The sequence below is a fragment of the Paramisgurnus dabryanus genome, chromosome 1 (assembly GCF_030506205.2).
Source record: "Paramisgurnus dabryanus chromosome 1, PD_genome_1.1, whole genome shotgun sequence".
Taxonomy (NCBI): Eukaryota; Metazoa; Chordata; class Actinopteri; order Cypriniformes; family Cobitidae; genus Paramisgurnus; species Paramisgurnus dabryanus.
In genome coordinates this window covers 56,145,953-56,173,542 of record NC_133337.1, presented here as the reverse complement: position 1 = coordinate 56,173,542, position 27,590 = coordinate 56,145,953, and the positions used below count along the sequence as shown (strand labels likewise).

At 39.1% G+C, this 27,590-nt stretch overlaps 2 protein-coding genes across 11 annotated transcripts in view; one reads left to right on the top strand and one right to left on the bottom strand.

Annotated features, from left to right (window-relative positions):
• Window positions 1-24,593, top strand: part of ep300a (E1A binding protein p300 a) — a 39,714-nt gene extending 15,121 nt beyond the window's left edge. For 2 of the 10 annotated variants that reach the window (XM_073815646.1, XM_073815644.1), the window contains exons 6-32: window positions 379-585; window positions 690-789; window positions 926-1,048; window positions 1,151-1,268; window positions 1,350-1,533; window positions 1,668-1,745; window positions 5,166-5,251; window positions 5,979-6,122; window positions 6,232-6,669; window positions 7,076-7,282; window positions 8,262-8,436; window positions 8,539-8,595; window positions 9,805-9,923; window positions 10,632-10,871; window positions 11,115-11,203; window positions 12,111-12,221; window positions 13,356-13,412; window positions 13,490-13,567; window positions 13,672-13,739; window positions 13,894-14,044; window positions 14,411-14,557; window positions 14,645-14,758; window positions 15,289-15,454; window positions 15,578-15,745; window positions 15,829-15,990; window positions 16,162-16,443; window positions 19,673-24,593. In XM_073815646.1, coding sequence (XP_073671747.1) covers window positions 379-585; window positions 690-789; window positions 926-1,048; window positions 1,151-1,268; window positions 1,350-1,533; window positions 1,668-1,745; window positions 5,166-5,251; window positions 5,979-6,122; window positions 6,232-6,669; window positions 7,076-7,282; window positions 8,262-8,436; window positions 8,539-8,595; window positions 9,805-9,923; window positions 10,632-10,871; window positions 11,115-11,203; window positions 12,111-12,221; window positions 13,356-13,412; window positions 13,490-13,567; window positions 13,672-13,739; window positions 13,894-14,044; window positions 14,411-14,557; window positions 14,645-14,758; window positions 15,289-15,454; window positions 15,578-15,745; window positions 15,829-15,990; window positions 16,162-16,443; window positions 19,673-22,774 — 6,971 coding nt within the window. In that variant the 3' untranslated portion in view covers window positions 22,775-24,593. The remainder of the gene's footprint in view (window positions 1-378; window positions 586-689; window positions 790-925; window positions 1,049-1,150; window positions 1,269-1,349; window positions 1,534-1,667; window positions 1,746-5,165; window positions 5,252-5,978; window positions 6,123-6,231; window positions 6,670-7,075; window positions 7,283-8,261; window positions 8,437-8,538; window positions 8,596-9,804; window positions 9,924-10,631; window positions 10,872-11,114; window positions 11,204-12,110; window positions 12,222-13,355; window positions 13,413-13,489; window positions 13,568-13,671; window positions 13,740-13,893; window positions 14,045-14,410; window positions 14,558-14,644; window positions 14,759-15,288; window positions 15,455-15,577; window positions 15,746-15,828; window positions 15,991-16,161; window positions 16,444-19,672) is intronic. The other 8 variants (XM_065242443.2, XM_065242441.2, XM_073815648.1 and 5 more) reach the window with 6 other exon arrangements.
• On the bottom strand, window positions 23,316-27,563 carry cbx7b (chromobox homolog 7b). Its single transcript, XM_065242444.2, has 6 exons — window positions 27,127-27,563; window positions 26,589-26,632; window positions 26,389-26,454; window positions 26,226-26,292; window positions 25,849-26,140; window positions 23,316-25,704 (listed from the first exon to the last, which is right to left on the bottom strand). The coding sequence occupies exons 1-6, from the start codon at window positions 27,193-27,195 to the stop codon at window positions 25,508-25,510; spliced, it is 735 nt and encodes a 244-aa protein (XP_065098516.1). The 5' UTR covers window positions 27,196-27,563; the 3' UTR covers window positions 23,316-25,507.
• Window positions 27,564-27,590: the final 27 nt, after the last annotated feature.

Here is a 27,590-nt window from a genome sequence, read left to right as displayed (position 1 = left end):
GTCCCCTTAACACCACAGACTTGGGTCCTGTTTGTTAAGAAAGAAGTGAACCATATGAGCGCTGAGTTACTAAAACCCATGCACTGTAATTTCGAAATCAAAATCATATGGTTCACAGTGTTGAATGCTTTTTAAAAAAGTCAAGTAATAACATAGAAACATAATTTCCTTGATCAAAGTTCTAGCGCACATAGTCAAAAAGGTGATTGAGGCAGGTGTCTGTAGAATATGCAGCTCTAAAGCCAGACTGGAGCCCATATAATATATCATGCCTAATGAAATACTCCTCCACCTGTTCATACACAAGACGCTCAAAAATCTTTGATATAGATGGCATATTGATTATGGTATACTTTTGCTTTATCTCCATCTTCTCAGCTCTCTTGGCATCTGCAGGTATGGGATTAAGTACTGCTTTGGGCAGCGTGACCGGTGGCCCACCCAGTGCCCCCAATCTCAACACTCCTGGGCAGATTGATCCTAGCTCCATTGAGAGGGCTTATGCAGCTTTGGGCCTAACATACCAAGGAAACCAGGCATCGCCACAGCCAGGTCAACAGACGTCACGGACACTGAACACCATGGGTAATGAAAAAAATGCAGTGATATGCAGTTTTATGTTGTGTTGGTTATATATCATACTCCGAAAAAATGTAGTGTGCCTCCTCTTATGACTTTTCTTATAACAGGACCTAATTCCATAGGAGTGAATGGGGCAGTGGGTGGTCAATCTCAGAATCAGCAGTCGAGTCTCCTGCAGGATGCAATGCTACACTTGAGCTCCCAGAGGTCAGCAATCCTTTAGTAGCATCTCCTAGTCAACGTTCTCTCTTTAAATAACTTTGCACTAGGCTGAGATTCACAAAGTTAATGTGCAAACTAAGAAAGATTCTCATTTGTCTTCACACATCACTTTGTTTCCCAGTATGATGAATGACAGTACTTTGGGGTCTATGCCTGTGGCCAACCCAGCTGCCGCTGCTGGCATGAGGAAGAACTGGCACGAGGACATCACCCAAGATCTTCGCAACCACCTAGTTCACAAACTGTAAGTCATACATTTCTACCAGTGCTTTTGCTTTAACAGTCAAAGATTATATTAATTAAACATTGTTAATCATCACATGCTTACTGTTTTCTTCTCATTTAGAGTCCAGGCCATTTTTCCCACTCCAGACCCAGCTGCACTAAAGGACAGACGTATGGATAATCTAGTGGCCTATGCACGTAAAGTGGAGGGAGATATGTATGAGTCTGCTAACAGCAGGGTGAGGATACGGTCCTGTTCAGATTTAGTGTTTATCATTACAGTCACTGGTTCATATATTACTATTCATTGTACGTTTTAGGCGGAGTATTACCACCTGCTGGCGGAGAAGATCTATAAGATCCAGAAGGAACTGGAAGAAAAGCGAAGGACGCGGTTACAGAAGCAGGGCGTGATGCCCACTCAGACTGTAATGTCTCCCACTGGCCTGCAGCAAGGCCCTGCTGGAATGGGTCAGCCAGGGATGCCAGCAGGACTGCCACCTAGTGAGTACTGTTTCTCAGAAGTTGTCATGATGCAGATGAAAAGATAGTAGACCAGGATGGTAGAAGCTTGTGCTTAACAAATTAAGCAATTTGAGAGATTTGTCTTCTTATTTCTTTCTTTGTTTTAAATTTAGATGGTTCTCTCTCGGATCCTTCCATTGTGCGGCCCACAGGACCAAACCAGATGATGAACCGGATGCCGAATGCCGCTGGTTTGTATATCTCATTTAAAATGTGAAATGTTTTGTAGAACCCCAAACAAACACCATAAATATGAATTCTATTTACTACCGATCAAAATAAATTAGCTGTTTATGCTTTATAAGGAGGCAGGGAAATTCTTAGCTTTTTCATTCAAACATAATAAATGTGCCTGAAAACCACAGATCTATATAAATGACAGGATTGCGCATGACGTAACAACTGTGAAGCCACCGCAACGCCAAATTGGTATGCCCAAACATTTTGTTAAATTACTACGACGTTATCAGATTTTAATGCTTAATCAGTACTTTACCAGTCTCTGTTTTTATTAGGGATGTGCAAGTATATCTTTTTTTTTTCATTTCGATTAATCCATATGTCTGAAAAACAAGTAGTCGATTAACTGGGAGTGGGGCAATCAAAGGGCTCATTCATGGTGAAAATAAAATATTGAATCATGCATGGTACTGATGTCATACGCCGGTCTGCGCAGCTTATGTCGATGTCAAACACAATGTCAAACACGCACCCAGTCTTTACCTACGGTCTTTACTACCGCAGGTGCTTGTAACGCTAACCAGATATCCAAATGCCCCCATAACCACAAAAAAATAAACCCACAAGGTCATAATTTTTGTGATCGATCGTCGATGCCACATTCGAGTATTCGGTCAAACGATTACTTGTGCCCATCCCTAGTTTTTATATCTCTCTCTGTAACGTTACATTTATTACAATGCAAACCAGTGACGGGTGGTGACTTTTTGAAGCGCATGATGCGAAGTTCATCACAACATGTATGTAGCTTGTCATGTGTGTGGTTCGTCATTTCAAAATATGTGTTCTGTGCTTTGAGAGATCGTGTGTGCATCACGTGTCATGCCAAAATAAGTGCCTGCTGCCTGAACTTGAGCTTGAAAAGACACGCTCGCGTTTGCCAGATACTCTCATAATCTCATGCTTAATCAGAGTTTACTGTTAAGGGAGTGTCTTGCGTGTATTTTGGGAACGTGAGCGTCTCTTTTATCATAAACGGTTTTGACACGTGTGCAGCAGGCACTTATTTTGACAAAACACGTGATGCACACAGGATCTCTCCACACGCAGGACACATATTTTGGAAAAGGGAACCACACACGTGACAATCTGAACACTTATTTTGAATTAGCGCATCCTCGGAAGAGCAGTCACGAGCCGCCACTGATGCAAACGTCCTAAGCAATTACATAATATTTATTAAAAGTTGTACATTTTACTTTTTAAGTGGTGAGTAACTATTAATTGATCTTCATTACAGTATCAGATCAGCAGACAGAACGCAGCATATTTATTATTAATGACAAACATGCTCATTGTGAAATCTAAAATAAAGAATCATACTTTAAGTACTGCATCTTCATGCAATAATTTGCTGGTTTTGCAGTTATGTTAAAGCCGCAGAATATAAGTCTTCTTTACTTTACAATTATTCAGATATTCAGAAATAACGCTGACCGTGTAGGCTTTCATTGTCATAAAACTTTATTTACACCTGTGTCATTACAACAGAATGCAACAGACAAACTCACTTTAAAGTTTTCTATAAATCCCTCATCCTGCCCCGATTAAACATAAACATTGTAAATAACATCAGAAGTAAAAATTTATTTACATACAAATATCCTTAAAATGATTATTGTGTGACTGATAGTCTGTAAACCGGGTGAATTTAAGATCATGATTTTGAATGCAAGTCAATGACGCACGCTGCTGGTTGGGAATACCAAGATGGCTGCTCGAACATCACCTCTGGCTCTTACATTTAGGGGCGGGTTCCTGTGACAGGGATTAGACTAGTCCTAGACTAAAATAAATGTAAGAGCTGTCCAAACTGAAAACATCTTGCACTGACATATCTTAAAATACATCAGTGCCCTTTGTTTTCCCTCCAAATGCAGGCCAGTAATGTTTTAGTAAGACATGTTTGTTAAAACTAGTTATATTTCCTAATTAAATTAAGGCCTAGTCCATGCTTAAGGTAATCCCTGTCCGGGAAACCACTAGGGCTGCAACAACGAATCGATTAAATCGATTACTAAAAGTGTTGGCAACGAATTTCATAATCGATTCGTTGTGTCACGTGACGCAGAGACGTTTAATAAAAAAAGGGAAACTTCAGTTAAGCGTGGAGCGGAGTGAACACACTCGCACTGCGTTCCAAACCGCCTAATTCCATACTATATAGTCGGCAAAGAGTACGAGAAGTAGTGCTTTTCGCCTACTATATAGTATGGAAGTATGCGGTTTGGGACGGAGCGTCGGTCTCTCTCGCGCACTGTTGCTTGCAGAGTTCGGCGCCTCATAGACAGGGCGGAGAAATGACAGGGCGGCGGAGAAAAGATAATAAAACAGCAAAGGTAGAGAAAAACCATATGTCAGTGTTTCACTCCTCCCAAACGTAAGCGCGTCACCTGGAAGTTATAGCCGGCAAAGAGGTAAACAAACAAAGACGACACGCTTATGCTTCATGGAGCGACGACAGTGAGTAAAAAAAGTTTCTAGAACGAATAAAAAACTCCAATGATATTAAACAAAGAAATAAAACGTTGAGAGAGAGTTGTATGAACGCTTTTCCCCGTCATGGACCTGTATGTTAAATCATCGCGCCGTCACTCTCCTGCTGTTCTGTACTGCGCGCTCCAGCTCATGCAGAGCAAGGAGACGCGTGTGCCCGGCCCAACATACAGTACATTATACAGTAAGTGCCGCCTGTTGTTGCATAAACATCGTCTTACATTTTTTAAGGCGAAGTAATGAAAGGTGTATTTGCATTATGCGCGGGAGTAGAAGACGCATCTTCCGCATTTATGTGGCCAAATGTAAATGGAACAGTTTTAACAAATGAGATTGCTATCCGATCAGAGAAAACACATAAAGTCAATTATAAGGTACAAAGCTGTCACTGGGGCAGTACCCTTTATAAAAGGTCCTAATATGTGCCATTTAGGTACAAATATGTATCTTTGAACTGCCAATATGTACTTTTGAAGTACTAATATGCACTTTTGGTAAAGGTGTACTTTTTTGAAAGGGTACTGTCCAGTGACAACTTTTGTACTTTTATTTCTGAGAGTGTACTCATATACTATCTTTTTGATCCCATCAAGAGAGGCTTCTAGGGTTTGGGTGACATCACAGGTTTACTGGTTCAAGACCAGCCAGATTTAAGAGCTGATTCTAAACTAGGATCAGGGCACAGGGCCAAGACTTTTTTGCGTGGAAAATGCAGCACGGTTCAAGATTGACTTCCAGCACCGGTGGAAAAGGGATAGATGTGAATTCACAATAAAAATCACGAATTAATAAGTGGTTTTAACCTTTTGAATGGTAGTGTATATTTTATGATATATTAACTCATTTTTTTTATTTGTACCCTTTGTGCGTTGTAGGCATGAATCCATTCAACCATATGGGAATGCAGTCCATGAGTCAGAGATCTACACCACCTCTTCCTCTCAGCTCACCTCTTAACCAGGTGAGTACTACGATTAGAAGTGCTACCTTCATACATCATTGTTGAATCACATTGCAGTTGTTCTGAGTTTAATTATCTTTGAGATATTTTTTTTACACCCAGTTACTTCATTCGTTTTCTCTGACCGGATAGCTATCCAATCGTAAAAAGACCAGATGTAATTGCCCTCAGAAACATTTTTGATACGGATTTAAATCCGATCGCTCAAACAACTTGAGGATGTGTTCTGGGACGCATTTCAGATGAAACTGGATAAGTGTAAATACATCTGGTGGATGAGACCACATATGTCAGTGCATAACTCCTCCCAAATGTAACCACGCCACCCTTTGTGAACGGTTTTCCCTGTCATGGACCTATACATTAAATCATAGTGCCGTCACTCTCCTGCTCTGTTCTGTGTGCGCCAGCTTATGCCGAGCAAGGAGAAACGCGTCCCCTGCCCAACATACAGTACAACATACAGTTAGTGCTGCCTTTTTTTGGATAAACGTCGTCTTAAGATTTTTAATGCGGAGTAATGAATAGTATATTTGCAATTTGCGTGGGAGTAGAAGAACGGATTCATATTCATTTTGCCAAGACACATTTATGTGGCCTAATGTAAATGGAACTGTTTTAACAAATCAGATAGGTATCCCATCAGAGAAAACACATGAAGTGACTAGGTGTAAAAAAGCCCTAAAAAAGTGGTTCTTTATGATGCTGAATGTTTTAACTGTTTCAGGTGAACACTGGGAGGATGCCACAGCCAAATGCTGCACAAATGCAAAGTCCGTACATGCCAACTGGACAGTTTCCAGGTTCCAGTCCTCACGGTCCTAGATCTGTTGAGATGGCACATCCAGGAAATGATGGTGGCATCACTCAAGTAAGCTATATTTGTTTTAATAATTGTGTTGTTTGTCTAACTTGATATTATACGCTCTCATTTTTTTGTGCTGTGTTTCTGTTTCCCTTTTTTATTATTATCCTACCAGCAGGGGCAAATGGCTTCCTTGTCAAATCTGCCAGTTGGCAGTCCTTTAGCCCAGCCTGGGTCTGCTGGAGGGGCCGGCAGCGGGCCCTCTGTGTCCTCTATGGGTCCTAACAACATAGGTGGGCTCCATCCACCAACCACACCATCGCAGTCCATCAGCCATCCGCACTGCCAACCTTATTATCAGAATTCTCCCTCCCCGGGACCTAGCCGCACACCTACACCGCGGCTCATGTCTCCTTCAGGCCGGATGGGCTCCCAGACACCCCAGCCTCATACCCCTAGCCTACCCCAGCCAGCCACGACTGGCAGTCAACAGCAGTTACCCTCGTCCCCCAGTTCTGACAATGTCATGCAGCAGGCATTAGGAGGAGCTTCACCAACTGTGTCTCATTGTGGTCCCCCTGCTTCAAATGCTAGCCAGCATCCACGCACTCCAGTGAGTATTACTACCTTAACGGGATAGTTTACCCAAAAATGAAAATTCTGTCATAACTTTCTCACTCTCATGTTGCCCCATTAACTTCCATAGTAGGAAAAAAAGAATACTATGGAAGTGAATGGGGTCCACGAACGGTTTGGTTACAAACATTTCTCAAAATATCTTCCTTTGTGTTCATCAGAACAAAGAAATGCATACAGGTTTGTAACAACATGAGAGTGAGAAAATTGACACAATTTTCATTTTTGGATGAACTAACTATATTACTTCATTTGTGTTTAAAGAAATAGTTCACCTAGATATGAAAATTCTTTAATTCTCACCCTCATGCTATCCTATAGAAAATTTGCATTTTGAGCTTATTTGTTTCTTGTACTTTTTCTAAGTATTTTATCTCTTTCAGATGTCTCAAAAGGGTTCCTTAGCATTGGATGGCAAGGCTGCGACCCCTGCCTCTGTAAGCAGTACCGATGCCTCGTTTCAACATGGCCCATCTGACCCCACAACCAGCCTGGAGCCCAAACTGAAAGAGGAGGACGACGATGAAGAAGCCATGCTGGGAGGAAGAACAGGAAAGCAGGAAGACATTAAAACGGAGGAAAAGCCTGTGGTAAGCGGTTAAAAATGAGTTGTTTGATGTGACGGATTTCAAAACTCACGGTTCGGACCACATTACGGTTTTTGAGGCTAGGATTGGATAATTTTTTGGATCAGCAAAAAAAAGGGTTGGAAATTAATCATAACACTGTCTTTATTGTATTAATTAAATATAATAATTATTTTTTAGAGCTATAGAAGTGATTTTCTCTTTGTCTTGAGTTGTTTGATTAACATTAATGACACAAACTTAAGTAGGTTAATTGAGGTTACTGTCTCTTTAAGAGAAGCACAGACCTGGTTTCTGCCTAATCTATACATACACTTAAGACATACATAAATGTTTTTATTAGAAAAAGAATACTGTGGAGATCATTTTGTTTATATGTGCCCTTTCAAGAACAGAAAGATTATATGTTTGCTTACTTTTGGAAACTCGTCTCTCCGTGTGTGCACTTTTGAGTGCACTTAAACGCACGTGCAAACAAACGGCGTAGCATAAACAGTTGCTCCACATAAAAATGTTATGTTGTTTTTTTTCCTCTATTCGACTACAGTATGATACAAAGTAGCGCAACCTTTTCTAAAGTTTACACATCAAGAGTTCTGATCTTTCAAGGTCATAGAGATGATCATGTCTGACTGGAGCTGGACCGGACCGGATGTTCGTTTGTGCATACAGAAAGCTGCTCACTTAAGCGCCATTTTGTTGTTAAATTGTTTAAAATCACTTGCATGTTAACATTTGCAAGCCTTTGAAACACGTACAACTGATAAACCTTTCCTATATAAATTTGCGTATTAATCCGCAAATCGCATGGGACTGTGGGTGGATCAACTGCGATCTGTCACCGCACTATGTTTATTGAATGGTATATTAATTGTCCAACAAACGTAAATTATACATTTTACATTTTTTCCCCATGACTTTAATATAAACAAACTAATAACTTTGACTGCATGTAGTTTAACTGCTTTTTCTTTGGCATCAGATAAAGAAAGAAGAGCCATTGAGTGAAGATTGTAAAGGTGTGCCAATGGAGTCGTCATCTGCCCCAACTAGTGAGGATAAAAAGCCAGAGGTGAAGATTGAGCCTAAGGAAGAAGAGGACGGTTCAGGGCCTACACTTACCCACAGCTCACCTTCTGGAGTCAACAAAAAGAAAAGTATGATCAGACCCCTCATGTCAATTCTAGTTTTACACCTAGTGCTGTAATATATGATACATGGTTGCAGCGTTTACAGCATTGGTCCCTAATTTTTTTCAGATGATGCGCTTTTGAGAGAAAATAAGCAGCCCCATCACTCTATTTCACCTAAATGTGGTAATTGGCAAGAGTTATTGTTATAATATATTTAATATCATAGAAAATGTAAAACAGCTTGTGAATTCAAAATGATAATTTAATAATTGTCAAAGTTGGAGTTAAATCAAATGTATTAATATCTGCATGACAGTTATAATTATTGACAAAGTTAGGTGGATTGGGATGTCAATATGTATTGTTCATGATATTTTTTTCTTGAATTGGTACAAAGTAGTGTCTAAATAAAACTGTCAAATTTCAGTCAAGAATTTTATCAATTCATCATCATAATAGCATAATACGTAAAAGTTGTACCTGTCACAGTAATTTCTTCACGCTTTAAAACAGCTTGAATGTAACTCCACCCTTCCCTCATTAATATATGCAGATCTAGGAATATGCAAATTAGTCCCTGCCTTTCACACCACCTAGGGTAGAGTTCTCACCGGGCCTGAAAATTACAACCCGACCGGCCGTGGCTTTTAAAGACCGGACCCAATGTTACCCGACACAGCAACATGAATTATCTGCCTGAATCTTTTAGCGCCGATGTTGACAGGTTACAGCACTCACCCTGCATGTGTGAGCACCACAGAAGTAGAGCTGAAGCAGCTGTGCTGCATTCGTTTCAGCGCCGAGTCTATGCAGCATCTATACATAATATCTATAACTACTGATCCACGTGTTTAACTTTATTGATAAGATTGGTTACATCAGTGTTTCCCAATCCTGGTTCTCTAGTACCCCCTCCCAGAATGTTTTAGATGTCTCTTTATTTAAAACACCTAATTTAACTCATCCGCTTGTTAGGGGGACACATTAACCATTCTGGAAGGAGGCTGATGAGTTGAATCAGGTGTTTTAAATAAGGAGACATCTTAAACATTCTGGGAGGGGGTACTAGAGGACCAGGATTGGGAAGCACTGCGTTACATGTTTGTGATGTTGGAATCCAATGCGATTTTAAACCGAAGGAATGAGATTGTCACCAATTTTATACGAAGAAAATTGTGTTCAAAGATGAATTTGCACACGGCTTGTCTTAAAACGTATTAAAAATACAACATAAACAACAATAAAACCTGATATTCCCCACTGTCAGACTAAAAAAGTGATTTACAAGACCATCTTAAAAAAAAAGTTTAGGGTGAGCTGTGAAAATAATCAATTTCATATTGTAAAAATAATGTGTTTTAGTAACTAATAACTTTCTCGCTTTGTCATCAGTTTTCAAACCAGAGGAGCTGAGGCAGGCCCTGATGCCCACACTTGAGTCTCTTTACCGCCAGGACCCCGAGTCTCTGCCCTTCCGCCAACCTGTGGATCCTTCACTGCTGGGAATTCCAGTATGTTTCCTTGTTAATTCAAGTTGTTTAACCTTAAAATTTAGGTGCAACGAGTCATTTCAATTTTCTTGAACAGTGAGAGTACTAGTCAACTAGTCAACTAGTCAAACTAGTCAAAAAATCTTGTAATGACTTTTTAATTCAAGTTGTTCAACTGTGAACATTTAAGTGCAACTAGGAATTTTTATTGCGTACTTTGACATAGGGCTGCATAACGATTAATCGCAACTAATTGTTTGCAGAATAAAAGTTTGTGTTAACATTGTATATTTGTTTGTATTGTGTATAATAATTATGTATTACGAACACATACATGTATAAAAATATTTTTATATTAAGTATTTATATTTATATATAATATACATTATAAATAAATATAACAATTATATACACATGTAAATACCTCTTGAATATATATATATATATATATATATATATATATATATATATATATATATATATATATATATATATATATATATATATATATATATATATACACATATGCATGCACGCACGCACGCGTGTGTGTGTGTGTGTGTGTGTGTGTGTAATTAATGATATATAAAATTAATTGTTAACACAAAAATAATGTAATCATAAACTTGAATTCTGCAAACGATGTTGCTGGTGTGAATCTGTAAAATGTCCTTCATAGACAAACATCATAAACTGATATTTAACCTTGTCACTTTTGACGAAACGCAGGACTATTTTGACATAGTCAAGAATCCCATGGACTTGTCTACCATCAAACGGAAGCTCGACACTGGCCAGTATCAGGAGCCGTGGCAGTATGTGGATGACATCTGGCTCATGTTCAACAACGCTTGGCTCTACAACCGCAAGACGTCGCGGGTCTATAAGTACTGCTCCAAGCTGGCTGAGGTTTTTGAGCAGGAGATCGACCCAGTCATGCAAAGCCTCGGCTACTGTTGTGGGAAAAAGGTAAAGTTTTAAGATTGTGTCTAAACCATCTTATTTGTATTAAGACAGAATGAATAAGAGCAATGGCTTGTGGCTAATGCATTAATGATATTTAAGCCTTTGCTATGCTTTGTTGAATTTTTGGTTGCTGTTACATCTTGCCCACAGTCAGGTTTTCTGGCCTGCTTTGTGTAAGTTGTCATTTGTCATGTGCATGTTTCGCTTTTCAAAACACAGGCTCATTATTTTCTTGTTCTCTCACAGCTTGAGTTTTCCCCTCAAACTCTGTGCTGCTATGGGAAGCAGCTGTGCACTATACCACGAGACGCTGCTTACTTTAGTTATCAGAACAGGTAAGAACTGGGTCCGGTATCACTGGGACACGATCTGAAGGACCTATGTTGATTAAAAGCACATTATTTACTAGACATGCATGTGGAGCTTAACTTAAATGAACTGCATAAAGTAAATTAACAGTTGTGCATTGGGATTGAAAAGCCTTTCCACCAATCAGTTCTTAGTCAGTATAATATATTATGTATATTAAAAGAGCTGGCATTTTAAAGTGTAGTCTTTTTTGGTACATATAAATAAAAAAAAAATATTTCATTCATCAATGTTTTCATAGTATATCTTGATCTCAATATACTATGAACCTGCATCTTCAAACTACAAAAGATCTGTGAAATATTTTTCATTTAAACAATGTCACAGATCCTGTGTGACACAATTTGTGTGCCATAAAAAGCATTTTTTATTTTATTTTGACACCTTTAAAATGCCTGTATCTGCTTGACATGTGGCTGCAAACTTTTGTTCATGTTTAATGTTCTCATGTGTCCATAAGTCCCCCCAACATGCCCCTTTCCCTCGCAATTGATTCTGCTTCTGTTTTGCTATAATAGTTTCTCATTATACATACAAATGCTAATCTGTGCTTTGCTTTGGCTCTCTGCTTGTCTCTGTTGTGTTTCTCCCTCATTGTCCACCCATTTTCGTCTCGTCTAATGTTTTTCTTCTCCCCTGTACTTTTACGTTTGTCGCGTCTGCTACCGCCTGCTTTCATCTGACCAATCATCTGCACCTAAATCCCTCCCTGCTCAAAACCCCTACCCAAAAATCCTGCATCATGATTGGCTCCTCTGGTGACGACCCTGTCCTGCGCTCCCCCTTTGGCCTGCCTGCTCTGTCCTGCACTGATTGGTGGCTGCCTCCATGTTGCTTCTCTGTGATTGGCTGTGGTGTTGCTGCATGGTGTAGTTCACCAAAATATGGACTTCTTGCTGACAGGTACCACTTCTGCGAGAAGTGTTTCAATGAGATCCAGGGTGACAGCGTGTCCTTGGGAGATGACCCCCTTCAACCTCAGACGTAAGTAACTATGCTTAATAATCAATAATAATTTGTATTGTTTTATTAGAGCTTGTACATACTTTTTTTAAATATGCTCATTTTCCAGCTCCCCTAGAGTTAAATATTTGATTTTTACCATTTTGGAATCGATTCAGCCGATCTCCAGGTCTGGCTGTACCACTTTTAGCATAGCTTAGCACAATCCATTGAATTTTGATTAGACCATTAGCATCGTGCTCAAAAATAACCAAAGAGTTTTTATATTTTTCCTATTTAAAACTTGACTCTTCTGTAGTTACATCGTGTACTAAGACCAAGGGAAAATTAAAAGTAGCGATTTTCTAGGCCGATATGGGTAGGAACTATACTCTCATTCTTGCGTAATAATCAAGGACTTTGAGATAGGAAGATCTCAAATGGGGCATATCGCCCAACAATACTTCATAATCTGTAGCTTCATCTGATAGAGGCTCAAACATATAAGGTCTGTTTACTTAATGTGAGCTAATGTGATATGGCCAATCAGAGCAGAGCTCAACATTATTATTCATGACCCTTGCTTATCATTCTGTGGACATATCCTAGGGTTGCAAATGGACATGTGGATAATTTTTGCACTTAATAAAGACACAATTTAAGAGAACGATTTAACATTGTATCAGTGCATTATTTGGCACCTTTAAGGTTTATTCAAACATGGACAAATTTAGCTCCCTGCATTAAACATGTTACTAGACATAGCAAGGTCAATAAAAGAATGGTTTACTAACTAGTGTGAAAAAACCTGACCTGAACTTAATTGAACACAATTGGGATGAATTGGAACGTTGATTGTGAGCCATGCTTCATCACTCCGCAGCACAAATCCTTACAGCCGTGTTTAACATGTATTGGAAAGCCTTCCCAGAACAGTGAAATCTGTTATGGAGGACAACATCTCCAATAATGCCCATGAATTTGAAATTAAATGCTCAAGAAAACCATTTATGTAATTTTTGGGTGTCCACATACTTTTGGTCAAATCCTGTATTTCATTCAATTGCGTCAAGAACAATTTATGTATGCATTTATGGTATGTTTGTAACGCACAAAAGCCCATCAACATTGCATCAGTGTTTTCTTAATTTTAATAGTATTCAATTTTGTGTTAAGATCAATCAACAAGGATCAATTTGAGAAGAAGAAAAATGACACGCTTGACCCCGAGCTGTAAGTAAATAAGAAATGTTATAATCATCCCTAGTTCTTGTTAGAATTGTAAAGTTTTTTATTTTTGTTTCTTATAGATTTGTGGAATGTATTGATTGCGGTCGTAAGATGCATCAAATCTGTGTTTTGCACAATGACACTATCTGGCCATCAGGGTGAGTTTCCTGCATTTAAAATCCAGCAGTCAACTGACTGTAACTTGTAAGTTATTTCTAACCCCAATTTCGGTCTTAACTTTTGTGATCTTTTCCTTTTCTAGCTTTGTGTGTGACTGCTGTCTGAAGAAGTCTAACAAAACCAGAAAAGAGAACAAATATGCTGCTAAAAGTATGTGGTCCTATGTTTCATTAAAAAAATGTATATAAATAAAATAAATATGTATTTATTTCTATAAATTTATACAATTTATTTTTGCACCTTTATATAAATATGTATTTTTTCAGTCAATAATATTATTAACTATATTTTGTTGGACTTTCAGGGCTTCCGCAGACCAAACTAGGCAACTACCTGGAAGGACGAGTTAATGACTTTCTGAAGCGCAACAATCACCCAGAGTCTGGTGATGTCACTATTCGTGTTGTTCATGTCTCAGACAAAGTGGTGGAAGTCAAACCAGGCATGAAGTCCAGGTAAGAAATGTTGGACTTAATGGGATCACACACTGGCTCCAAAAGAGCATCCTGAAAGTGAAATGCTTGTGTATGCAACGCATACTTGGAATGTGACCTCTGCATTTAATCCATCCCAGTGAGTAGTGAACACACACACTGCAACTCATGAACACCCGACTCTCTAACCACTAGGCTACAACTTCCTATTGTAGGGCACCATAAAAGTCAAAACCCTTCTTTTCTACAAATGTACACATGCTGATGTTGTGATTTGTTCATGTTGAGTTATAGTGTAAGTTATAACACTTATCAGTTTATTATAATGCTGAGAGGAAGAAGAGTGATATTCCATGAATTTTAATAGATATCCGTTCTTTTCCCCAGGTTTGTGGATAGTGGAGAGATGGCAGAGTCTTTCCCATACAGAACTAAAGTTTTATTTGCATTTGAGGAGGTTGACGGTGTTGATGTCTGTTTTTTTGGGATGCACGTACAAGAGTATGGCTCAGACTGTCCGCCCCCTAATCAGAGGTTAGACAAATGCAATCGATTTGTTAACTAATTAAAATGTTCGTAGACCAGTATGTGATAAACCGGTACCATTTTTTTCTGCTATAGACGGGTTTACATATCCTACCTAGACAGTGTCCACTTCTTTCAGCCACGCTGTCTGAGAACAGGAGTGTACCATGAGATTCTTATAGGGTACCTGGAGTATGCCAAAAAACAAGGGTAAGTTGATACATACAACTCCTTTATGCAGTCCCTCCAGAAAATGCGCTGCATTTTCACTGCATAAATTGCAGATTTCTGTGCACAAAATATGCAGGACTTGCAAGATTTCATAATCCCCCGCATTTTCTTAGCAAAAAGTCACATATATCTTAGCAGAAAGTTGAAAAATGTTGCATTTACTTGCATTTGCTATTAAAACGTTATGAAGTGATGTAATTATGTGACGTGAACATCATTGAAAAGCTGTAAACCCCATCCACAGTTTCCTGCAGGTTCCCACACTTTCTGCATGTTCCTGCAGTTTAATCGCATAAAATTGCATAAATATCCCTCTTATTCCATCACATTAAAAAAAAGTGCCGCAAGATCAAGGATTTTTGCTCGGAACACTCAAAAAAAACTCAGCATTTTTTTGAAAGGACTGTTTATGTCAGCCGATGTCATCTTACCTGAGCAGATGGTTTCTTTTTCTCTACCACACATGCTGACTTGCTTTATGAACTTCTCTAACTTGTGGATGTTTTTAGGTTTACCACGGGACACATCTGGGCCTGCCCTCCTAGTGAAGGAGATGATTACATTTTCCACTGTCATCCTGCAGACCAAAAGATACCCAAACCTAAGCGTCTGCAGGAGTGGTACAAGAAGATGCTGGATAAAGCTGTAACGGATCGAATTGTGCATGATTATAAGGTGCAGCTTTGATTTGTAATAAATTATATAATTGCATGTCTAACTATTTGTCCTTTTTGAAATATTGTAGAAAGAGAGGAAAAGTCATTTAAATTGCATTTTCTTTTTTTTGGTCTTTTACAGGACATCTTCAAACAGGCAACAGAGGATCGTCTCACCAGCGCAAAAGAACTGCCGTATTTTGAGGGTGATTTCTGGCCTAATGTGCTTGAGGAGAGTATCAAAGAATTGGAGCAGGAAGAGGAAGAAAGGAAGAGAGAGGAAAACAGCACGTCCAATGAGAGTGTTGATGTAGGTGTTTAAGATTTCACTTACCACTTCTGCTCCCTTGTAAATGTGCATTTCCACATTAACATTTCTCTTTGCTTCCACAGATAACGAAAGGTGATAGCAAAAATGCCAAGAAAAAGAACAATAAGAAGACAAGCAAGAACAAGAGCAGTTTAAGTCGAGCCAACAAAAAGAAGCCGGGGATGCCAAATGTGTCCAATGACCTTTCACAGAAACTGTATGCCACTATGGAAAAGCACAAAGAGGTATGAGGAGAGGGCTTAAACTCGATTGCGGTCTTTCAGAAATTTGAAAACTCTAAAGTATTTACATTATACAATGATGGTGAACACAATGCCATCAAATTTGACTACTGAGAGAATTAAACATATACAGTTTTGTTTCAATGGTTTTTCCCATTTTGTCTTCTTTCTAAGGTGTTCTTTGTTATTCGGCTTATCGCTGGGCCCAGTTGCAATGCTCTTCCACCCATTGTTGATCCGGATCCTTTGATGGCTAGTGATTTGATGGATGGTCGTGATGCTTTCTTAACACTCGCACGGGACAAGCACTTGGAGTTTTCTTCAATGCGACGTTCCAAATGGAGCACTATGTGCATGCTGGTGGAACTGCACAACCAAAGCCAGGATCGCTTTGTCTATACCTGCAATGAGTGCAAGCACCATGTCGAGACTCGCTTTCATTGCACTGTTTGTGAGGTGAGGACTGCAGCAATTTACCTGATTTCAATTATTACTAAGATTTTTTTAAGATTGCAGAAAATTAAAGAACAATTTGAATAATACTGTTTAAAGCGATCCAAATTATTATGCACATGCCTTTTTTTCCAATACAGTCAGTAAGTTTAAAAATTTCATTTTACCCTCAATAGTTATATGATAGTGTGGATTTTGTTATTTATTTTGGTGTAGCAGTATAGACAAACATCATTTATTTAAAGTCAGAAGTAGTTGCATTTTCTTGCTGTTCAATATTCTCTTACAACTGTAATACAACTGTATTTTCCGGCCTATAAGTCGCTCCGAAGTATAAGTCGCATCAGTCAAAAATGGGTTTTGAAGAGAACAAAACATATATAAGTTGCAGTGGACTATATGTCGCATTTATTTAGAAAGTGATTTCACAAAATCCTAGCTGAAGAACAGACATTTAATCTGGAAAGGCAAGTTGTTCAACCAAACAATATCACAGAACAGCAGGCTGAATAGGTGTCCATACATGTTAAAGTAACAAACAGTTATTTACATAAACAATAGCATACAGAACATACCTGATAAGCCAAATAACACGATAAGCCAAATCAAGTTCAAAAAGGTCCCAAAGTCATTCCGCATCACTGAATCCATTGAATTCCATTAATACAGGAGTAGCATAGAGCGGACTCTCGTGACTGTAGACGGTAATGGTTTCTTTTGGTTCATATGAAATAATTTGTGACATTAGTCGCACCTGACTATAAGGACCAGGACCCGCCAAACTATGAAAAAAGTGAGACTTGTAATCCGGAAAATATGGCGATATGACACTCTTATTTAAATAGTTTTGGTAGGCACCAGTGAATATTCTTAATATTGGGTCATCTAGGTCCATTTTATTTTTAATATTATGTTCAAAGTAATTACGTATTTGGAGATGTCTATTAAAATCAGATTTCTCAAGGCAGTATTCTTTAAGTTTTCAAAATTTTGTAGGTGTCCATTTTCTGTAAGGAAATAGAATGTTATTACTCCTTTTGAAAAAGACTTGAATTTATGATCCATTCTATTAGGTTTGAATTCAGGACCATAGGCACACCATTGAATTATTTGTAGTGTGTGGTTCAGTTTATATTCTTCTCTTATCATATTCCAAATTTTTAACTGTGCTTTTATCCATGGATTTTGCACCTTATCTATAAATCTTCCCAAGTATTTATGTGTTAATAGTGCCTGAATTGGGGGGTCATTTATTATTGAAAGTTCAATATCTTTCAACCTAGCATGATATTTTGGATTACAAATGTTAATTTAAGCTTTACTTTGGGCTGAATAAAAATAATTCCTAAAATGGGGTAATGCCATACCTCCTTCCTCATTTGAAAGGTATAATCTTTTAAATTTAATCCTGGGTTTTTTCCCTTTCCAAATATATCTGGAAATTATCTTCAATATTCAATTCAGAACATTGTTTTAAAGAAATTTTTACAGGGAGTGCTTGAAATAAATAAAGATAACACGGTGGGATGTTCATCTTTACAGAATCAATTCTTTAAATAAGGCCAATGAAAGAGATTGAGTTCCATCTGTGCATGTCACTTTTAATTTTTATTAAGAGTGGTCAAAATCAATCTCTGTCAGTGTTAGAATTTCTTTCTGTAAATATATCCCTAAATATTTCAACGACTTCCGACCCCAATTCTCTGTGTTTTGGAGATATATAATTGAAGGTCAAAGTTTGTGGAAGTTATTATATTTAAATGAAATAAAAATGTCAAAAGATACTTTAATACTTAGAAAAATATGCAAAATATGCTGTTCTAAATTATTATGCAGAATGCACTTTAACCAAATGTATAATGATATAATGGATTATAATGATCCAAAAACGGATATCTGTCAAATGTGCTCCATGGACAGATAATTTTTTCCACAATGTAAAAAAAATAAAAATAATGTATTTATACAAGTTACATAATATGAGCATATCTTTACATTGATTTACAAGTTTAATGAATGGGATAGTTAAAGTCATGTCATAGATTTTGTCTCTATTTCACTCGAAGACGCTAGTATTGCATCCCTAAGATGTTTTGAATTATAGTGCTGTCCACCTCACAGATCTTCTTTATAATTATGCACCACAGGCTTTTAATAGGTTTAAATGATGATGGTGGTCACACCTTGATTTCTTTCTTATTTTATGTCAATATGAATTAAAATGATGCATTTTGCAGTGTGGGATGGTGTATTATCCTCCATGAAAGTACATTTATTTCAGAAAAAAATTATTCCTTTTATATCCTATTGTGAAAAACCATCTTTTAGGAACTCAACATATCTTATAGATGTCCTTTTGACACCCTCAGGGACCCTAAAGGGACCTACCATCTTACTTCCCAATATTCCAGTCCAGATCATTATTCTGCCACTTCTCCCTAATGTTACAGTCTTGTTTGAATATAGTTGCTGTTCACCAACAGTCCAGAATAACATTCATCTATTCAGGGTATTATGGCATGCAGATGAATGAAACTGTTTGAAAAGAGTCGTCTTGTATTCTGAGCTCATAGCAAATGTTTTATTTTTGCAAGATTTAATTTGGGGGAGGGGTAGAAATACAGCTTTATGCACTAAAGGATCCTGTATTGTGGGTTTTTGGGATTTCAGAGAACACCAGCAGGTTTAAAAACATGTTTGCTGCCTTTTCCTAATATTTGCCTAAATTTGAAAAGCCTATATATAGTCAAATCTTTCTGTACCATGAATCATGCATGAATCTATATAATAGTTCAATAATATCTGTTTAGGTCCACCAAATATAAATTGTTATAGGAAATAATTTGCTTAGAACAGCACATTTTGCATATTTTTCAAAGTATTGAAGTGTCTTTTGACGTTTTTATTTCATTTAAATAGAATAACATTCACACTGTCATGTAATTGTTGAGGATAAAATAAAATGTGTAAACTTACTGACTGTATTGGAAAAATTCACAAAAATGGCATGTGCATAAAAATTTGGAACACGGTGTAGATAATAAACATCAATATTTTGTGACCATTTTATGTGTCCGGAATTATTAGAAAATATGGTCACCACATATATTGTTTCTATTAGGGCTATTATAGCTTCTCCATCTTATATTAAGTTTGATCTGTCATTTATTTTTGTCCTTTTGGCTAGTACACAATAATAACTTACTGATTATTCTAAACCTCTCTTTTGCAGGATTATGATCTCTGCATCAATTGCTACAATGCAAAAGGACACGAGCACAAGATGGAGAAACTGGGTCTGGGGTTGGATGATGAAAGCAACAGTCAGGCTGCTTCCTCAACACAAAATCCTGGAGACTCACGTCGTCTTAGTATCCAGCGGTGCATCCAGTCCCTGGTGCATGCTTGCCAATGCCGCAATGCAAACTGCTCACTTCCATCATGCCAGAAAATGAAACGTGTGGTTCAGCATACCAAGGGCTGCAAGCGCAAAACCAATGGTGGTTGTCCTATCTGCAAGCAGCTCATTGCACTTTGTTGTTACCATGCAAAGCACTGCCAAGAGAACAAGTGCCCTGTGCCATTCTGCCTCAACATCAAGCAAAAACTACGGCAACAGCAGCTACAGCACAGGTTACAGCAGGCCCAGATGGTGCGTAGAAGAATGGCCAGCATGCAAAGGACAGGTCAGCAACTTCCAGGAGGTAATGGTGGGTTGCCGTCTCCTGGGAACAATAGTACTACTGCTCCTAGCACTCCAACACCGAGCACTCAGCCTCCTACCCCACAGACGCCGACTCCGCAATGCCAGCCTCCTCTGCCCCAGCCTGGGGTTGGAGGTGTTTCCTCACAGCAGCAACAGCAATTGGCAGGAATGCCCCATCAGTACCAACAAATGTCTGGAGGTGGTGGGATGATGAACTCCCCACAGCAGTCATTAGTGCCGCAGCAGCAGCAACAGCCAACATCAGTTCAGCAGCTTCAGCATGCCAGCAACCTTCCTCCATATGTGCAGAGACCACCAGGTTCCTCTCCTCTTTCTCAGTCAATGGGAAAGCCGGGTATGGGGCCAAGTGGCTTCCCTCAACAGCAACAGTCAAACCTAGGACAGCCTGTGATGTCACAACACCAGCCATCTGGTCCCCCACCTGCTGCTGTTGAAATTGCCTTGAAGATTCAGCAAATGGCTGAGACCCAAAGGCAAATGGCTCAGCAAAAGATTCTGCAAAGAAACCAGGGACAGGGAATGATGCCCCAACAAGGCATGCATCAGGGTCCTCAAACCCAAGGTCAGATGGGCATGAACCTTCCAGGAGCTGGAATGGTTGGGCCTCAGGGAATGTCAGCGCAAGCAGCAGTGGCTCGCAGTCACATAGAACAGCAGCAGGGAATGATATCAGCGGGCATGCCTCAGCAGACAGGACCTCAAAATCAGGTCCCTCAAGTACAGCTGCAGCAGGCCCAGCAGCAGCAGTGGTCAGGTCCTGGAATGCCTGCGCAACAGAGACCTCCTGGTATGATGAACCAAATGGGTCTGCAAGGCATGGTTGCACCCCAGCAACAGCAGCAAGCGGTTGGTCAGCAGCAGCAGCAAGGGCATTCTGGTGTAATGGGTATGATAGGCCAAGGTCAAGGAGGGGCCACACCTGCTGCCACTGGAAACCAGTCTCAGGCTACCTTACAGGACCTCCTAAATACCTTAAGGTCCCCTAGTTCACCCCATCAACAACAACAAGTCCTGAATATATTACGTTCAAATCCTCAGTTAATGGCAACTTTCATAAGGCAACGGGCTCCCAGGTACCTTAGTCGAGGTGGGCCTGGTGCAGGAGGTGCTGGTGCTGTAACAGGAGGACCGGGTGGAGGTCCAGGGGTCATTGACGGCCAGCAAATGAATGTAAATCCTGGTTCAGCTCAAGCGGGTATGCATATGGCCCAGGGAGCTGGCATGCCAATGAATCAGTTGCAGCAGCAGCAACAACAGCAGCAACTTCAGCAGCAGCAGCAACTTCAGCAGCAGCAGCAACTTCAGCAGCAGCAGCAACTTCAACAGCAACAGCAGCAGCAACTTCAGCAGCAGCAGCAACTTCAGCAGCAGCAGCAACTTCAGCAGCAGCAGCAACTTCAGCATCAGCAGCAACTTCAACAACAACAACAGCAGCAACTTCAACAGCAACAGCAACTTCAACAGCAGCAGCAACTTCAGCAGCGGCCAATGATGGGTGGCAGTTTGCAGCAACAACAGCAGATAGCAGCTTTACAGCATCAACAAGGTGTTATGTCCAATCAGGGCAACAGCATGGCTAACATGCCCCCCCAGATCAGAGAGATGATGCGGAGGCATTTGCAACAACAACAACAACAACAACAGCAGCAGCAGCAACAACAACAACAACAGCAGCAGCAGCAGCAACAACAGCAGCAGCAGCAGCAGCATCAACAACAACAACAGCAACATCAGCAGCAGCAACAGCAGCAACAACATATGGGAACCCAAGCTCAGTTTCAGCATCCTCAGCCACCCCAGCAACTAGGTTATCTTGGCCAGTCTGGAATGCCTCTACAACAGCCTGGTGGTCTTCAGCAGCAACAACCTGGAACCCAACCTGGAACGCAGCAGAACTATTCTGGGTCTATGTCCCATCAGCAGGTCGCAGCAGCTCTTCAACAGAGGTTGCAGCAGCATCAGAAACAAAATCAGCAGCAGAATTCTATGGCAGGAATGCAAGGTGCTGATGGAGGTCCTGGAGGTAGTGGTCCTCTCCAGCAGCAGCACATGCAGTCAGCTCAAGTAAGTTCGCAACCCACAGCCATGCTTCAGCAAGCTTTGCAACAAAGGCTTCTTCAACAACAACAACAGTCACACCGAGGAGGAGGATCTCCTGCTCAGCACAACAATCCCATGAGCCCTCAGCAGCCACAGCAACAGATGTCCCAGTCGCCCCATTTGCAAGGCCAGCAATTGGCCAATTCCTTAAGCAGCCAAGTCCGTTCACCCCAGCCATCACCTCGGCCCCAGTCCCAACCACCACATTCAAGTCCATCTCCTCGCATGCAGCCGCAACCATCACCCCATCACATCTCTCCCCAGACCCAGACGGGGTCGCCTCACCCAGGTCATCTTCCTCCGCACCACACTGGCATGGTTGCACCTCCACAACAGCAGCAGCCATCCCAGCAGCAGCAACAGGTTAATACTATAGACCAAGGACCTTTTGGAGCAGACCAGAGTGCCATGCTTTCACAGCTTGGTGGAATGGGAACTTTGCATGGTCAGGGGACAAATGACATGCTGGCTAATAACCAAGAAATGGGGACAAACACAAGTCATTAAATTGAATATAGTGTTGCAGTGCGCGAAACTGTCCTGATTGGTAGCAGATCTAGGATTTACAATGGCTGTCATCAATAGTATTATTATTATTTAATATTTTTCTTATGTAATTGAAAAGAACTGAACTTCCTATGGGAGATACTACATGTGCAAGTCAACATATTAAGTTAAATGAATGGTAAGTTATTGCTGTTAATATATAAATATATATATTTTTTGCCAATTGTGTTCAAAGGGTTTTGGGTTAAAGGATGGGAAATATTTCCTCTTGGTATATGACTAGAAATATTTTTGGGGTTAAGATGTCTGCCTTTTTATAGATATTTTTTAAGATTTTAAAAGTGGCATGAAATTAAAAAGCAAAATGAGTAAACAAAATGGACTTTTGTTTCTTTTTCCTCTAAACCGTCAAGAATGTCTGATCCTTGTTAAAGATTATTCAATTTATTCCTAAACTAAATGTAATAATGATTATAATAACGCAGGCATTGTTATTTATTAATCCGCTCCTTTGGTTGGCAAATAGTTTTTTTTGGGGGGGGGGACAGTTTATGGCATATGCTATTGGAAACTGCTTACAATTCACAAAGAGTATATTTTTGTTAATGATAGAACCCGACTATAAATGGATGAATTTTATATTCTTAATCTACTTTTTGTATTTTTTTCTTTTTCTTGAAGGGGTGATGGGGGTCACGTGAAGTTTTGACAGTGTATGGGTAACAAGTGTTTTTGGGATGGTTTGTTGCATGGGAAACATCTGTCCTCCTATGCATGTCACGGTTTTTCAACCTTACCTATGAATGTGTTTTCACGATGTCCTCTTCAACAACAAAACCATGAAAGTACTAATGACACTACAGGTGTTTCTGAGTGCTGGGAAAACTGCTCGAATCAAGATGTTCATGTAAAATTTCATCTGTCAAATCCTTTCCTTTCTTCACACTCTTTCCAGACCCTTCCCATGATTCTGTAGTGTTTTCCTTACTGTATAAAGACAACTTTTAAATGAAAAATAAATTGTATAAACATGTTAATGGAGACAGATGTTTCCTCTTGAAGAACTGTGGGCAGCTTAGAATAGGCTCATATTTTGATATGTAAATATAGTGTAAGTCAGAAAGCACCAATGCGCCTTTGTGTGTGTACCAACATTGGCTATTATCGTTTCAATCCTGCATATAAGTCAAGGAAGGAGACAAGTTATGACATTTGGAAAGTGGATAATCTACCCATTAAATTGTTTTCTAGAAGGTTCAGGGGGTACTAGATATCCACATAACAATGGTTATGTGGCAATATTGTTATTTTATAAAACAAGCAGAACAATACTTGTTTTTTTATATATAGATATATTTAATTTTATTTTTTGAGATTAAAAAAAAACTTGAAGCTATAAGAGTTGATATTAAATTACACTTTTTCAAAGATGTATTGATGCAAAATGACACTGCTGTCATAACCATATACATCCCACTTTGGGAATGCTGAGAAATATCATGGCATTTTGAGGAAATGTCTTATGCGTGCATATACAAGTATATACATTATGATTCACTGTACAAAACATGGCAACTGAAAACATTTGCTTTGATCTGTAATTTTTTATTTTGTCTTCTTAAACAGACTGGAAAACCAACCATCCAATGTTAGTTTTGACCACTTTTCTCTTGCTAACACGAGAGCAAAAAACTTGCTATGATTTCATAATTTTTACTGTTTGGTTGGCTGGTTGTTTTTTGTTTTAAGTTATTATGGTGGTCAGATTTTTGCCAATTATTTAATTGTACAATAAAATGTTTGTACCATTTAAAAATAATTTGCTTCCAGTGTGACTTTTCTTCTCATATTGTAGATTTGGCTTCCTCCTCTCAAGTTCCTAAAATTGTTAAAACTATGCATTTCTAATCAAATATAAAAAAAGTTACAAATACCAATACAAGTACACCAAATTTTTATTCATGGTATAATAATACATTTAAAGTGCAAATATTCAGAAAAGCAAAAGCAACGACATTTGGCGCGCACACACACCATAATACAGGTCACAAGAAGTCAGCTACTGCATGTAGCATAAAAAACAGCTGAGCCTCCAGAGACTGATATGTCTAAAGATAAATATACATTCATGTCAAAATAGAAAAATATAACAAAGTTGTCTTCAATTCTCCTCAGTTATCCTAATCTAAAATAACACCGTTAAACAACGTTAAATCGAACACTGTAGTAGACTACTGTGCAATATGGTACAGTCACACTTGGTGAGAGTATGCACAAGATGACTAAGGGAAGTGCATAAGCAAATGAGAAAAAATGCTTGCAAAGACCCTGCAACAGTTAGAAATGAATCATTATAAGCCATATATAGTGTTGGAAAAATAAAGTGCGGTTTTATTTTCTACACACACACGACGCTAACAGCAGAACCTAACTGTGCAGTGAAAAACAAGGGCAGTATTCTTCCCTTACTTTGATGATTGTCTTCAAAAAGCATCATGCTATAACCTTACTGTGATCTGAACTGATGCTATCAAAAATCGTAAAAGCAGGTTATAGCTCAATTAACAGTACAAATAAATGTAGTACAATATATGACATTAAAATACTTTTCATACTTATTATTTGCTGCACAAATGAGCTTTGTCTGAAACACTGGTGGAAGTCATGCAACAGCATAAGAACCATAGCAAAAAAAAAGATGTACCAACTTAGTTTCTCTTCCTCTCACCACTGTCAGTCTTTTTGCAACATCAGATCCCAGGTCCCGAAGAAACCCCTTGCTACCAAAGCCTCTCTAAACGTCACTGTTAGTGAGTTGATAGTGACATCTGTTACCGTTACCTCCTCTGGGCCTAAAACCGGATTCCAGTGACACATAGTCACTGCATTTGATTCAGCACTTGGACTCCAGCCTCCTGTCCTGACATGCTCTAAAACAGAGAGAGAGAGAGAGAGAGAGAGAGAGAGAGAGAGAGAGAGAGAGAGAGAGAGAGAGTATATTTTGTTATTTATTCACACATTTGCATACTAGCATCTATTTTCCTGCGAAGACTTGAAATCAAACTCTAACATACTGTTTAATGTGCTGCTGCCAGTTTTAACTTCTTCCTGACATGTATACTCCTCCTCCATAACACCCTCATCGTCGTCTTCTTCCCCTCTATCCCATTCTTCCTCGGAAGCAGATGCATCTCTGGATGCTTTCTTCTTACTGTTATGGTGGCTTAAGTCAGGATATATACACTCCTCTGTGGACTGGAACCTCTTATCACCAAACTTTGACCGTGTCAGTGATAGTGGAAGATGTTCTGATGAATTCTCTGTATCTTTGTGTGTGGTGCGTAGATCCATTGTGTAAATGTTCCTCTAGAGAGAGCATATGGGAACAGGACTTCTTTAGGAGTGAAACCATCATTAATAAGAAACAAGGAAATATTTAAGAGATCATTACCTGCACAAGCAGTCGTTTAGGTTTTGGACCTCTTTTCTTCCAGCCCACTGATCTGTCTTTCTGTTCTCTGTTTGCAGTTAGAATAATAAGAAAACATATGGATGAATTCACCACTGGCTAAAATAATAACAAATGTATCCCTCATTTTTATGTAATTGCTCACTTCTCCTCATAGGCTAAAACGAGTCGAGGGTCTAGGATGTGCTCCTCTGGCTCCCATGTGCTGTACCTAAAAAGTTGATCAAAGAATGATATATAGATTTTTTTAGAAGTGAAACATGCAGTAATATAAATATGTAAAGCTGTTAAACAATATTAAAAGCAATTTATTATTTAACAATTATTTTAATAGAAGATACTTACTTTGGAGGCCAGCCTTTCCACTTCAATAAATACTCGACTTGTCCCTAAAATATTAAATGAATTATAAAGAGAAGTATTTTCTTCCGATTGCGTATTTTATTTTTTTCTTATGTAGGCTGACGTAATGACACTGACATCATAAAGAATTAAGATGAGATGACGCTGAACTATCAGCCCCTCCCTTTCATATTTCATTACACTTAAAATAACTGGCATATTTTTATGCAAAATATAAGCAACATAACAATATGTCACGATCAAATAAATAAAAAAATCGTGACATGCACCATAACCAACAGCTTTCAAACAGAAAGCCTATGACTAAATGACGAAACTTTACCTTTTTAGTTAACTGTAACCCGATGGATATTATAACTAACGTTACATTAGTCTCCATCACTTTAAGCTCTACCACCCTTAACCAAAGCATGCTCATCGAAGTTACTAGACTAGAAACACACGTGTGTCCTCGCGCCTCAAGATTGCAGCATGCGCAGATTGAACTGTCAACAAACACAAATACGCGCGCATCACCTACCTTTCTGACTCTTTTCTTTATGATTGACTCCACTGCAAACACTTGCTCGCCGATTGCTGACAGCTCCATCGGTCAAGTTGTTCGCCTAAAATAACGAAGTGCTTGTTAAAATGTCTTTCTGTGCTTTCGGTTACAGTTAGCATGAAATGTAAATCCCATGAGCGGTTAGACTAGCAGTTGACACTCAATTGCCTCTCTTCCGCTGTCTTGTTTACAAGTCAATATTTGATGCTTTGCGCCGCTCCATTTCCTCCTTGTACTGGATGAGTACAGTGACTTTTTAAATCTGCGACACATCTGCAACGCGTAGCGCGCCCTCGTGCGCCGTACACCAGATTTACTCGAAGCGTGTTGGATTATCAAACGGCAATACCACTAACATTTATATTTTGCTTTTGCAATCTATAATACTCAAAAAAAAAAAAATACTACTACTAATAAATCTGTTTACATTGTCATTGTTA